General features: G+C 45.6%; 1 protein-coding gene across 1 annotated transcript; it reads right to left on the bottom strand.

The window, feature by feature from the left end:
- Positions 1-10,118: 10,118 nt before the first annotated feature.
- On the bottom strand, positions 10,119-13,984 carry LOC105552113 (chromosome unknown open reading frame, human C20orf62). Its single transcript, XM_011997641.1, is given in 2 exon segments — positions 10,119-10,516; positions 13,870-13,984. Coding segments are annotated over 2 exon segments (513 nt in total).
- Between the last annotated feature and the right edge of the window lie 678 nt (positions 13,985-14,662).

Below are 14,662 nucleotides of genomic sequence, written 5' to 3'. Positions count from 1 at the left end.
TCGGGAGGCTGAGGCAGGGAGAATTGCTTGAACCTGGGAGGTGGAGGTTGCAGTGAGCCGAGATTATGCCTCTGCACTCCAGCCTGGGTGACTGAGCAAGACTCTGTCTCAAAAAAAAAAAAAAAAAGTCTTGAAACAGACAGATTAGTCTCAATGGCTAAACAAGACCCAGGAAACCTTGGTGGGTTTCCCTGTAACAAAAGTTCCAAGGAAACCACAATCAGGCCAAGATGTACAGAATGAATGAATTCTAATCCCAGGGATATGGGTGAGTCTGTGGGACAGAAGACAGCTACGAGCATCCCATCTCTAAAATGGTTATGATGGTAGAGCCCACCTCCTAAGATTATATGAGATTAAATTTAATGAAAATCACTTACAGTGTTACCTAGTGCATGTTGAGCACCAGGTGATGGGGCAGTGGCTTCACAACAGGTCTAGGGAAGAGCTCTGCCACTGGTTTACACCCCTGGGCCTCACTTTCCCAATCTGTAACATGAGGAAAATGTAAGCAAGATTAGTGTTTTGCAGAAATTATACCATAGGGATGCTTGAGGGGGGTTCTACAATATGTAGTGCGAATATCATTTTCAACATCAAACCTGTAATTTAATAAAAGTAAAAGATCAGTCTGTTAAACTGGAGTGAAATATTATCGTCAGGCAGGGCTAGGGTGACCAACTCATCCTCTTTTGGCCAGGACTTGTCTAGTTTTAGCTCTGAAAGTCCTGTGTCCTGAAACTCTTCCTCAGTCTCAGCAGACTAGGATGGTTGGTCACCCCAGCAGGTCAAATGATCAGCTTGCCATACTAATTTTAAAGATAATAAATAGCTAGCCGCCCGACACAGTGGCTCACGCCTGCAATCCCAGCACTTAGGGAGGCTGACTCGGGCGAATCACTTGAGGTCAGGAGTTCGAGACCAGCCTGGCCAACATGGCGAAAACCCATCTCTACTAAAAACACAAAAATTAGCTGGGAGTGGTGGCAGATGCCTGTAATTCTGCCTACTTGGGAGACTGAGGCAGGAGAATCGCTTGAACCCGGTAGGCAGAGGTTGCAGTGAGCCAAGATTGTGCCACTGCACTCCAGTCTGGGCAACACAGTGAGACTCCATCGCACAATAAATAAATAAACAAGCAAACAAACAAACAATATATGTTGAATACTTATTTTGTGCCAGGCACTGACTTTACAAGTATTAGCTCATTTAATCTTTATAAGAACCCAGCAAGGTAAATATTAACATCTCTCTTTATACAGTGGCACAGAAAGTTTCAGTAATTGCCTGAGTTCACATAACTCCTGAGTAGTAAAGCGAGGATTTGATTCCAGGCCATCTGGGTCCAGAGTTGCCATATTGAATTGGACCTCTACTATATATTTGAATATATTTTTATTTTTTATTTTTTGAGATGAAGTCTCACTCTGTCACCCAGGCTGGAGTGCAGTGACACGATCTCGGCTCACTGCAACCTCTGCCTCCCGGGCTCAAGCGATTCTTCAGCCTCAGCCTCCCAAGTAGCTGGGATTACAAGCATGCACCACCATGCCCAGCTAATTTTTGTATTTTCAGTAGAGACAGAGTTTCACCATTTTGGCCAGGCTGGTCTCGAACTCCCGACTTCAAGTGATCTGCCCGTCTCGGCCTCCCAAAGTGCTGGGATTACAGACGTGAGCCACCACACCAGGCAAATATATTTTTAAAACATCTTTGGAGACAGTAATAATGTCAATAATGATGATAATAATAATGGAAATATATTTTAAAACATTTTTGAAATAGTAATAATGACAACACATTTTTGAACACTGAAATATGCATCCCAAAGTTTAACACCATGGAGGCCACGTATAAACTAACTTAAGCTGCTTGGTTAGCCCACTGTTGTGCAGACCTTAGAATAAAGCATTTTGGCCACCTCTGCTGAATTAAAGCTAGAATGGAAGACTCAAATGTTTACAGGGCCAGGTGAGTGATGTCAGTGAGTGGTTTTAGAGCAACAGGGAGTGGTGGGGACTGTGGCAAATGGGAATGGAATGCACGAGCTGAGAAGAGGCAGCCAGGACTCAACTCCAGGCACTTGGAATTGGGGACCAGCAACGGCAGATTCTTCAGGAGGAGACAAATATCCATCTTCATCAGCAACTAATTCAATGAAAACGATACAAAAACACAAGGTGTGTGAAACAAAACGTGCCTGTGGGTCAAACCCAGTTCCTGCTCTCCTCCCACCGCTGCCCTGCCCAAACTGAATGGATGAAAGTTGTTAAAAAAAAAAACAAACTGGACAGGCACAGTGGCTCATGACTATAATCCCAGCAGTTTGGGAGGCTGAGGCAGGTGGATCACGAGGTTGGGAGTTCAACACCAGCCTGGCCAAGATACAAAAATTACAAAAATTTTTAAAAATACAAAAATTAACTGGGTGTGGTGGCAGGCACCTGTAACCCCAGCTACTCGAAAGGCTGAGGCAGAGAATTGCTTGAACCCGGGAGGTGGAGGTTGCAGTGAGCCAAGATTGCACCACTGCACTCCAGCCCAGGCGACAGAGCAATACACTGCAAAAAAAAAAAAAAAAAAAAAAAAACTATTTGAAACTGTGGCGTATTCATTCAACGGAACACTATACAGCACTAAGAATAAACTCTAGCTATGAAAAATATGGATGAATTTCACAAACATAAGCCAGACACAAAAGACTACATCCTGTGTTATTCTGTTTCTTTAACATTTAACAACAGACAAGATTCATCTCTGGTGTCAGGAGTCAGGCTTGTGGTTACCCTGGAGAGGGTGCTAGTGAGTGACTGTGAGGGGCAAAGGGAAGACTTCTGGGAGCCCGGCTGGGTTCCATTTCTTCGTCTGGGTCCCAGTGGCATGGGGGTTCTCTTTGCAATGATTCGTTGAGCTGCACACTTGAGTTTTGTGCATTTTTTGATGTCTGTTTTTTGGTTTTTGTTTTCTTTTGAGTTGAGGTCTTTGTTACCCAGGCTGGAGTGCAGTGGCACCATCACAGTTCACTGCAGCCTCCATCTCGTGAGGCTCAGGCAATCCTCCCACCTCAGTCTCCCGAGTAGCTGGGACTACATACAGGCATGTGTCACCATGCCTGGCTAATTTATTATTATTATTTGTAGAGGCAGGGGGTCTTACTATGTTGCCCAGGCTAGCTTCCAACTCCTGGGCTCAAGTGATCCTCCCGACTCGGCATCCCAAAGTGTTGGGATTACGGCATTAGCCATCATGCCCAGCCATATGTGTATTATACTTCAAATTTGATGTAAAATTTTTTGAAACACATACACAGAAACCATTACCATTTGGAAATATTTTTCTGGACAAAGCAGGATTGTGTTTGGATAGAAGGGAAAACAAATGAGGAAATAATCCATTCCAAGTGCGGGAAGCATCTGACTACCCTTTGCTGAACAGGTGATAAGAATACAATTGTCAGGGCTGGGCTCCCCACTGCACTCCAGCCTGGACAACAGAGCCAAACCCCGTTTCAAAAAAAAAAAAACAATGAAAAAACAAAAGTATCTCCTTGGAGAGGCCTTTCTAGGAAATAACCTTCCCAGTTACTTCCTCTTAGGGTGCTATAACTTCCCCTTAGGAAATGCCGATTGCAGTCTGCAATTCTCTTGTTTATTTGGGGCTTTCTTTTTTCCTTTTTTTTTTTTTTTTTTGAGACGGTATCTTGCTCTGTCACTCAGGCTGGAGTGCAGTGGTGAGATCCTGGCTCAGTGCAACCTCTGCCTCCTGGGTTCAAGCGATTCTCCTGCCTCAGCCTCCCAAGTAGCTGGGACAACAGGCGCCCACCACCATGCCTGTCTATTTTTTGAATTTTTAGTACAGACAGGGTTTCACCATGTTGGCCAGGCTGGTCTTGAACTCCTGACCTTGGGTGATCTGCCTGCCTCGGCCTCCCAAAGTGCTGGGATTACAGACGTGAGACACTGTGCCTGGCCCTTTTTTTCTTTTTTTAGTTTATTGTCTATCTCCCCTTCATGAAGACAATGATTTTGCCTGTCTTATCCATCACCTGCCACATAGCAGGTGGTCACAAAATATTTATTACATGAGAGAAGAGAAGAAGGGAGGGAGGGAAGGAAGAATATCTGAGTGGATAATTGGGAATTAACAAGGCAAAGCTGGGGGTGGTTGGAAGATGTGAAGAAGACCAATGGGACTAGAGATGAGAGATCAGAGGGTGCAGCAGGCAAGATGATGTTCATTTTACAGATGAAGCATCTGAGGCTCAGGGATGGCAAGGGGCATGACCAAGTCATCCAGTGGGACAGGTCCTAGATGAATCCAGGTTCCAACTCAAGAGTCAATAGAACCTCAGTTACTGAGCACCCATCTGTACTAACGGATGAGTTGAGTACTGTTATTCCTTCCTAAGGCACAGCCAGGCACAGTGGCTCATGCCTGTTAATCCCAGAATTTTGAGAGGCTGAGATGGGAGGACTGCCTGTGGCCAGGGGTTCAAGAACAGCCTGGGCAACATAGTAAAACCCCCATCTCTACCAAAACATACTTTTCGAATTAGCTGGGCTCAGTGATGCTCGTCTGTAGTCCTAGCTGCTCAGGAGGTTGAGGCAAGAGGAACACTTCAGCCCAGGAGCTCAAGGCTGCAGTGAGCTATGATCAGGCCATTGCACTTCAGCCTGGGCAACAGAGCAAGACTCTGTCTCTTAAAAAAAAGGGGGGAGCAGGGGGGAGCCAGGCTTGTAGCTCACATCTGTAATCCCAGCACTTTGGGAGGCTGAGGTGGGTGGATCACCTGAGGTCGGGAGTTACAGACCAGCCTAACAAACATGGAGAAACCCTGTTTCTACTAAAAATACAAAGTTAGCCGGGCATGGTGGCTCATGCCTGTAATCCCGGCTACTGGGGAAGCTGAGGCAGGAGAATCGCTTGGACCCGGGAGGCGGAGGTTGCAGTGAGCTGAGATCGCACCATTGCACTCCAGCCTGGGCAACAAGAGCGAAACTCCATCTCAAACAAACAAACAAAAAAGGAACTAAGGCACAGAGAGTTCGAGTGACTTGCCTAAGGTCACACAGCTAGGAAGCAGCCAAATCTCAGGACTTTCGTCTATTCTGAATGGCTGTTCTCCACCACCCACCCCGCCTTGCTGCTAACTCTCTGCTCGGACCAGCACTGTCTATGAATTCAAACTCTGACCCTTTCTAGAACTTTGGGCAAAGCCAGGAAATTCCATGAAACCCCTTCAAGGCCTGGGTTCCAGTTCCCCCAACTGCAAACCAAAAGAGAGCAAAACTAGCCCTCCTTGCAAGGTGGCTGTGAGAAAACAGTGATAAAAATTAATTATAGGACTTGTATGTAATAAAAATAATTGCAGGGCTGCTGGTAAACAGCCCGGCTCTAGAGATACAGACTGATGATAACAGGCATTTATGGCCCCGCGGCCCAGCCTTTCTGAGGCTGGAGTGATAGGAGCCGGGTCACGAGGTGGGGGTGGTCACAGGCAGGAAACTCCCAGCAGCCCTTGCCGCAGGGAGGCCTGGGCCTGTCTCCGAAGTGGCCTGCACAGTGATTTCAGGGACATTTGGAAGGACACTCCCCTAGCTTGACGGGCTACCATTCATTATCCATCTGGTTGGGTCGGATGTCACTTGCTGTTTGCCTTTCTAAAAACCTGCAAACAAGGCTGGGTGTGGTGGCTCACACCTGTAATCCCAGCACTTTGGGAGGCCAAGGTGAGCAGATCGCTTGAGGTCAAGGGTTCGAGACCAGCCTGGCCGACATGGTGAAACCCTGTCTCTACTAAAAATACAAAAATTAGCTGGGCATGGTGGTGGGCGCCTGTAATCCCAGCTACTCAGGAGGCTGAGGCAGGAGAATTGCTTGAACTTGGGAGGCGGAGATTGAAGTGAACAAAGATCGTGCCATTGCACTCCAGCCTGGGCCACAGAGTGAGACTCTGTCTCAAAATAAATAAATAAATAAATAAATGTAAAAACTTGTAAATAATGGGCACTTTACAGTGACTTTATTCATTTGTTAATTCTCAAGGCCCCAAGGATAGGCAGGGAGCAGATTTTGGTGGTGGAGGAGGTGGAGCAAGGCCCAGAGGAGACAGCAGTTCATTCTTCCTCTATCCAACAGGTATTTATTAAGGGCTACTCCATGCCAGGTGCCTCGCTGGTGGAAGGTAGTGACAGGGACACCAGGGACTTGCCCAGGATCACAGGGGGTCCTAGGGTGGGAGGAAGTCAGGGCTGGTCCCTGGGTCCTCAACACCAAGGACAGTAGTCTCACTGCCACAAAAAAAGACCGGAGTGGCTTGTCCCTTTGGCAAAATGACTCCCTCTTAGGATTCTAGCCTTCCCTGCAGGCGTTCACAGTTAATTCTTAAAGACATAAAAAATCCATATTAGAACTCTAGTAATTTTTTTTTTAATGAAAACGGAACCTACTTATCACAAAAGCTCAACCAATAAAGAGAAGTACAAATAACTAAGTTCAAAACGTGGAAATTTTACTACCCAGAGAAAAACACTCTTAGCAGAGGTAGCAGAGCTAAGCAGTCAAGAGCACAGACTCAGACCAAAGTGCCCGGGACCATGTGCTGGCTTGTAACCTAACCATGCTAGAGTGTAGCCTCTCCTCTGCCTGTTTCTTTACTTGCAAAACTGTATAATGGCAGCACCTGTCAGACATAGTGTATTAAATGTTAGGAGCATGGACAAGCTAACCATTTGTGGAGTGCTTAGCACAGCACCCAGCACAGAATAAGTGCTACTTAAAGGGTTGTTCAGTGTATCCCCAGACGGTGCTACATGCAGACATACCACACCTGCTTATGGTCTTAGGACCTGATTTATATCACACACACACACACACACATACACACACATATATATACATATATATACACACATAAACATATACACACTAAACAAGATATTCCAGGCACCTTGCCATGTCTATAAGCTTCTTTCTATAAGTAAGAATTTGATTTAGGCTGGAGACAGTGGCTCACACCTGTAATCCCAGCACTTCGGGAGGCCGAGGCAGAAGGATCATGTGAGCACAGGCATTTGAGACCAGCCTGGGCAACTTAGTGAGACCTCGCTAAGGTGTTGCAACATGTAGCTGTAGTCCCAACTGCTTGGGAGGCTGAGTTGGGAGGATCGCTTGAGCCCGGGAAGTAGAGGTTGCAGTGAGCCAAGATTACGCCACTGCACTGCAGCCTGGGCAACAGAGTGAGACTCTATCTCAAAAAAATAAAAAGAATGTACATTTCATATTGGTAGAAACTTTCTGGCTGTTTTCGGTCCTAAAAGAGTGCTTGGCACATAATAAATGCGCAAAAAAGTGTTGAATGAATGACTCTAATTTAGTCAATATCCATGACAGAGGAATCTGTTACATACTGGGTGTGTGACTTTGAGCAAGGCTTGTCAAGCCTCTGAACTTCAGTCTTCTAGGTTTAACGGGTATGACATAGATAACATGTACTGAGTTAACTCTGTGCTGGGACCAATTTGAAGTAGTTTATATGGAATATCTCCTTTAAACCATACAACAGCATTTGAGGTACTATTCTTAGTCCATATTAATGTTGAATTAGCTGAGGCACAAGGAGATTAAGTAACTTGGCTAAGGTCACAAGTAAAAGGTGGAGCTAAGAGACAAATTCCCCAGGCCTCTGATACCACAGTGTACCCACTTACCACCACTCTACACTGCTTTTCTAAGATAACCCACCCTTGGCCACCGACAGTAGAAGGAATAAATACATGGTGGTACATTTGTACAATAGAACATTATACAGCAATTGAGTGGCTCATGGGCTGGGAACTACGGCTCATATCTGTAATTCCAACACTTTGGAAGGTTGAGGCAGGTGGATTAGTTGAGCTCAAGAGTTTGAGACTAGCTTGGGCAATATAGCAAGACCCTATCTCGAAGAAGAAGAAGAAGAAGAAGAAGGAAGAAGAAGAAGAAGAAGGAGGAGGAGGAGGAGGAGGAGGAGGAGGAGGAGGAGGAGACGACAACTATACAGTGATTAAGAAGAGCACATTGAGGCCAGGTGTGGTGGCTCATGCCTGTAATCCCAGCACTTTGGGAGGCCAAGGTGGGCGGATCATGAGGTCAGGAGTTTGAGACCAGCCTGGCCAACATGGTGAAACCTTGTCTCTACTAAACATACAAAAAAAAAAAAATTAGCCAGGCGTGGTGGCATGCACCTCTAATCCCAGCAACTCAGGAGGCTGAGACAGGAGAATTGCTTGAACCCGGGAGATGGAGATTGCAGTGAGCTGAGATCGTGTCACTGCACTCCAGCCTGGGTGACAGGGCAAGACTCCATCTCAAAAAAAAGAAAAATGACATCCTGGATTTTTATGGCAACCCTAAAGTTTGCATATGTATGATTCCATTTACGTGAAGTTCAGAAATAAGCAAAACGAATAAATGGTAATAGAATTAGGAGCATGGTTGCCTTGGGTGGGAGTAGGAGTGAGTAGAAAGGATATTAGAAAAGCTTCACATCTTGATCCGGATGGAGGTTACCTGTGTGTATACACATGTAACAATTCACCAAGCTGTACACTTAATGTTTTTACCTTTTACAACACTTGTGAATTACAACTCCATTAAAAAAATATATTTTTAGGCCAGTTGCAGTGGCTCACGTCTATAATCCTAGTACTTCAGGAGGTCAAAGACCAGCTTGGGCAACATGGCAAGACCCTGTCTCTACAGAAAAATTAAAAAATTAGCCAGGTATAGTTGTGCACACCTGTAATCCCAGCTTCTTGGAAGGCTGAGGCAGGAGGATCGCTTGAGCCCAGGAGATCTAGGCTACTGTGAGCTGCGATTGTGCCACTACACTCCAGCCTGGGCGACAGAGTGAGACCCTGTCTCAAAAAAAATTATGTGTATATGTATACGTGTATATATATGTATATATGTGTGTATATATGTATATATGTATATATGTAATACACAAATTTTTTAAATCCCACAGAGTGATACGCCCTATTAGAAAATCTTTGATAATATTCTCTAATGGGATGTTTGCAAGGTTAAAAGGTGATAAAGTTTGTGACTCTCTTGCTCTATTTTAGGCTCTCATAGTAAGAGCTCAGTGTTCAATGTAAACGGCATTGTTAAATGTAACAGCAGTATTCATATAGCATCGTTATTATCACGGCTTTTTGTATTTATCTCTATTGCCAACAGATTGGAGCGCCCCCGAGTGTTTAATGTGTTATAGTACCTCAGTTATTACAAAGAGCACCCTAAACCCAAGTTTGTAGTCTCAACGCCAAAGGGCAATGCTTTTCTTTTCTTTCACTCCAGTGCCACACAAAAAAGGACCAAAACATGACCTCCTGGGAGCAAAGAAACACCAGGTTGCCTAAGGAGAGGTGAACTGGCCCAGGCTGGAAACAGAACAGGTCAAATCTCCCGCGCTGATCAGTGCTGGGATCGTGCCTGTGAACAGCCACTGCACTCTCCGGTCTCTCAAAAAAAAAAAAAAAAAGTAGCAAAATTCACATCAGATCAATGGGTCCCAAGGTCAACTCAAGCCCTGCCCATGATCACTCTCTGAAACGTGTCAGAAAGAAGGCAGAAGGGAATACGCAGCTCTACCTCCCTTTGATGCAAGCACATTGCAAATATCATCTCGTTTCACAGGAGCTCACATAATATTTGAAGGTGGCATCATACGGACTACAAAAATGCTTTTGTATTACTATGGTATTATATTCTATAGTCACAGCTAGCTTTCAGTGACGGCTTCCTGTGTCCCAGGTACCCTACTAGGTGCTAGATGTCCATGGTTAGCTTTGATCTTTAAAATGACCTGGGAGGAATATATTCTTTTGTAGCCTGCTTTTTTCCCTTCAGCAGTACACTTTGGGCATCTTTCCATGTCAATAAATAGAGCTGGGTCGGAAGTACCTGATTCAAAGGCTGAGAAACTTAAACAGTCAGCAGCCACTGCCCAGGTGAAGATCAATAATAGTTAACATTTATTGAGTGCTTTATTACACACCAGGCCCTCCACTCATTGTTTAAGGTGAACTCTCTAGCATTTGATCCTTGAGGCAATCCCAAGGTAGCTTCTATTATTATTCAGATGGAGAATCTGAAGCCCAGAGAAGCAAAGGAACACAGTTGAGGTCAGACAGCTGGTGTTTAATGGCAGAGGTGGGATTCAAACCCAGGTCCCTCTGATTCAGGCGCTGGGCTCTCGGCCAGCACATTTGGAGGACAACATGGAGGAGGATGCAAGGGGAGTCTTCCAAGTGGGGAAAGGATCCACTGACAAAGGCTGAAGACAGGCAGGAGGGTGGTGTGGGCCCAGGCCATTGTCCTCTATGGAAATGACAGTAAGGCTTCCTGGAGGTGACACCATTTGGACTAATTCTATGTCTCCAGCCGATAAAGGAGGTCTTTTTATAACTTACCAGTTCCTGAGCATATGTCCAGTGAGACATACGTGGATTCAAATCCTCATTGTTCCACTCTAGTTAAAAAAAAAAAAAAAATCAGCATTATCGCCAGACCTACAGTGGTTTGCGCCTATAATTCCAACACTTTGGGAGGCCAAGGCAGGTGGATCACCTGAGGTCAGGAGTTCGAGACCAGACTGGCCAACATAGTGAAACCCCATCTCCACGAAAAATACAAAAATTAGCTGGGCATGGTGGTGCACGTCCGTAATCCCAGCTACTCGGGAGGCTGAGACAGGAGAATCGTTTAAACCCAGAAGGTGGAGGTTGCAGTGAGCCAAGAACATGCCACTGCATTTCAGCCTGGGTGACAAAGCGAGACTCAGTCTCAAAAATAAAAAAACTAAATAAATAAATAAACAGCATTGTTGAGATATAATTGATGTTCAATACATACTGAAATTGAATCATTTGATGAGTTTCAACATATGTACATACCCAAGGAACCATCACCACAATCAAGATGCCAAGTGTTTCAATTGCTTCCAAAAGCTACCTCATGCTGGTTTATAAGTCATCCCCTATTCATCCCACCACCCCATTTCCAGGTAACCATCATCACTATAGGTTGCTTTCTTTCACTATAGATGGCTTTACATTTTCTGGGATTTTATAGAAATGAAATCATGCTATATGTACTCTTTATAAATTTTTTTTTTTGTATACAGAGCCTCTCTCTGTTGCCCAGGCTGGGAGTGCAGTGGCGAAAACTTGGCTCACTGAAACCTCTGCCCCTGCGGGTGTTCAAGCAATTCTCCTGCCTCAGCCTCACTAGTAGCTGGCATCACAGGCGTGTGCTACCATACCTGGATAATTTTCTTTTTTGTGTGTGTGTGTGTGTTTAGTAGAGACGAGGTTTCACCATGTTGGTCAGGCTGGTCTCGAACTCCTGAGCTCAGATAATCCACCTACCTCGGCCTCCCAAAGTGCTGGGATTATAGGCATGAGCCGCTGCACCTGGCCAATATGTACTCTTTCTGTCTGACTTCTCTCATTCAGCATAATTATTTTGTCATTTATCCATGCTATTGCACATATCAATAATTTGTCTTTTTTTATTGCTAAGTAGGATTGAGATGTAGATGCACATATATCAGATTGGTGTAAAAGTAATTGTGGTTTTGACTGTTACTTTTTTTTTTTTTTGAGACAGGCTCTTGCTCTGTTGCCCATGCTGGAGTGCAGTGGTGCAATCTCAGCTCACTGCAACCTCTGCATCCAGGTTCAAGCGATTCTCCTGCCTCAGCCTCCTGAGTAGCTGGGACTATAGGCATGCACCACCATGCTCGGCTAATTTTTGTATTTTTAGTAGAGACAGGGTTTCACCATGTTGGCCAGGCTGGTCTTGAACTCCTGGCCTCAAGAAATCCGCCTGCCTCGGCCTCTCAAAGTGCTGGGATTACAGGCATGAGCCACCATGCCCGGCCATTTTGCCATTACTTTTAATGGCAAAACCGCAATTACTTTTGCACCAACCTAATAGATCTCACAGGTGAAGCACGGTGGCTCACACCTGTAATCCCAACACTTTGGGAGGCTGAGACGAGCAGATCACTTGAGCCCAGGAGTTTGAGACCAGCCTGGGCCACATAGCGAAACCCTGTCGCTACTAAACACCAAAAAATTAGCCAGGCATGGTGCTGTGTGCCTGTCTATAGTCTCAGCTACTCAGGAGGTTGAGGTGGGAGAATCACTTGAGCCCTGAAGTTGAGCTGCAGTGAGCCGTGATTGCACCACTGCACTCCACTTTGTCTCCAACAAACAACAAAGAAAGATACAGATGCCACAGTTTCTTTATCCATGTCCCTGGGCATGTTATTGTTTCCTCCAGTTTTTGACTATCACAAATAAAACTGCTATGAACATTCATGTACATGTCTTTGAGTGGACAAATGCTTTCATTACCCAGGAATACAACTGCTCGTCACATAAGCGTATGTTTAGCTTTTTAAGAAACTGCAAACTACTTCCCGGCCTGGCTTTTTAAACTGTAATCATTTTAGATGCACTCATTTTTTTTTAACCTGTGGATCTAATAGCTCGTTTTTTAGACTGTCCGGGCCTCAGTTTTTTCATGTGTAAAATGGAGATAATTGGCCAGGTGCGGTGGCTCATGCCTGTAATCCCAGCACTTTAGGAGGCCGAGGCAGGCAGATCACTTGAGGTCAGGAGTTCGAGACCAGCCTGGACAACATGGTGAAACCCCATCTCTACTAAAAATACAAAAATTAGCTGGGCATGGTGGCGCACACCTGTAGTCCCAGCTACTCAGGAGGCTGAAGCAGGAGAATAGCATGAACCCGGGAGGCGGAGGTTGCAGTGAGCCAACATCGTGCCACTGTACTCCAGCCTGGCGACAGAGCAAGACTCCGTCTCAAAAAAAAAAAAAAGGAGATAATTATATCAGCTTAGAAAGATAGTGAAGACAGAGTGAACTAGCACATATGCAGCACGTAGAACAGGGACTGGGACATAGTAAGGGTTCCATAAGGGGTGGGTTGTTGCTGTTGTTGTTGTTGGTTTTGAGATGGAGTCTCATGCAGTGTTACAATGTCAGCTCACTGCAACCTCTGCCTCCCAGGTTCAAGTGATTCTCCTGCCTCAGCCTCTCGAGTAGCTGGGATTACAGGCACACACCACCACGCCTGGCTAATTTTTGTATTTTTAGCGGAGACTAGGTTTCGCCATGTTAGCCAGGCTGGTTTCGAACTCCCGACGTCAGGTGATCCACCTGCTTCGACCTCCCAAAGTGCTGGATTACAGGTGTGAGCCACCACGCCCAGCCAAGGGAGATTATTTTATTACAATTGAACCACAGCCGTCCTGTGATCTGGCCACTTACCCCAGGATACAGCATCCTCAACGAGACGGCAAAAAGCCACTTCCTTTGCACTTAGTCAGTGCTGTTAGCCTGGAGGAATAACAATAGCACCATCGACTGTGCCAGGCACTATCCTCGGTACTTTTGTATGTTGAATCCTTACAAAGCCCTGTGAGGTGGGTCAGTGTTTGCCTTCTGTATCACAGATGAGAAAACTGGGATGTAGTAACCAGTCATTGGCCAAGGTCACACAGCAGTGAAGTAATGGTACTGTGAATTGAATCTACGTAGTTTGATTTAGGATCTAGAAGTTTCTCTAATGGATTACCTAGCTCAGAGCTAGTGAAATAGCCCAGTCACAAAATCACCTCCTGATGCCCAGAATCATCTTCAGCTCCTCAGACACAGAGCCTGAGGCAAAGATTAGGTACTGTGTGATTTATAAAGGAAAGAACCTGTAAGGGATGAAGGGAAGCAAGACAGGGAGGGAAACAAGCAAAGATGTGGTCTCAGGTAAAGTCTAGCAAAAAGGCTGGCTTTGTGTACCTCTGTACGAGTCAGCTGTTGGCTGCCAGCCACCCTGTGGGTGAGAGGAATAAACTCCAGGGTGAGGTGATTCCTGAGATGGCAGTTCTCAGTAGAAATGGAAATAGTAAGCCATTAGAAGCCAACAACTGAAGCTTCTGGGGGGATGGTATTGGTGTGCTAGCCCATGAAGGGCTCAAGAGGTTCCCAGAGGCATGCTTCTTGCCTGCCTAATGAAGCAAGTTCTAGAACATTCTGGAACATTCACTTCCTAGACTTGTTTTGGAGAATCCTCCTCACTGAGACCAGGATGTTGAAGAAACCTGGCCTGTGACATAATCAAAGCACACCTTCATTTTTATCTCCCAGTGTCCCTTCTAAGATGTATTTGGTGGAGAAACATTTTCCCTGCCACTGAGTGAAATCTCCCCCTTACTCTTCTGCTCGTTCTGAGGAAACAGGTAATTCTATGGTCACTTTAGGTCACAAATATACTCAATTTAGAAATGAGAATGTCCAGTGAAGCTTCTAACCAAAATTCCCAATTTGATTTAGGTTTAAACCTTCTCCCCTCGCTCTCAGGCCTGCTGCAGGGAGGCGGTGTGGGTGGCTCCTTCTCTATCTCTCCTTCCCTCATCTACACGTGGGGTACAGTGGGGGGTGTTGGAGATAGCAAGGGAGGAGAAAGGGTCTCCCTTGAGCTGCAACCATCCTGGCTGGCTTCAAGCTGCCCCTTTCTGTCGTGGGCTCCATGGAGACGGCCACTGTCACAGGGGCCCTCTCACTCTTGACCTTGGCGGATGCACCTCTCCTC

The sequence above is a fragment of the Mandrillus leucophaeus genome, unplaced genomic scaffold (assembly GCF_000951045.1).
Source record: "Mandrillus leucophaeus isolate KB7577 unplaced genomic scaffold, Mleu.le_1.0 Scaffold544, whole genome shotgun sequence".
In the NCBI taxonomy this organism is placed as follows: Eukaryota; Metazoa; Chordata; class Mammalia; order Primates; family Cercopithecidae; genus Mandrillus; species Mandrillus leucophaeus.
This window is presented reverse-complemented; position numbering and strand designations above follow the sequence as displayed.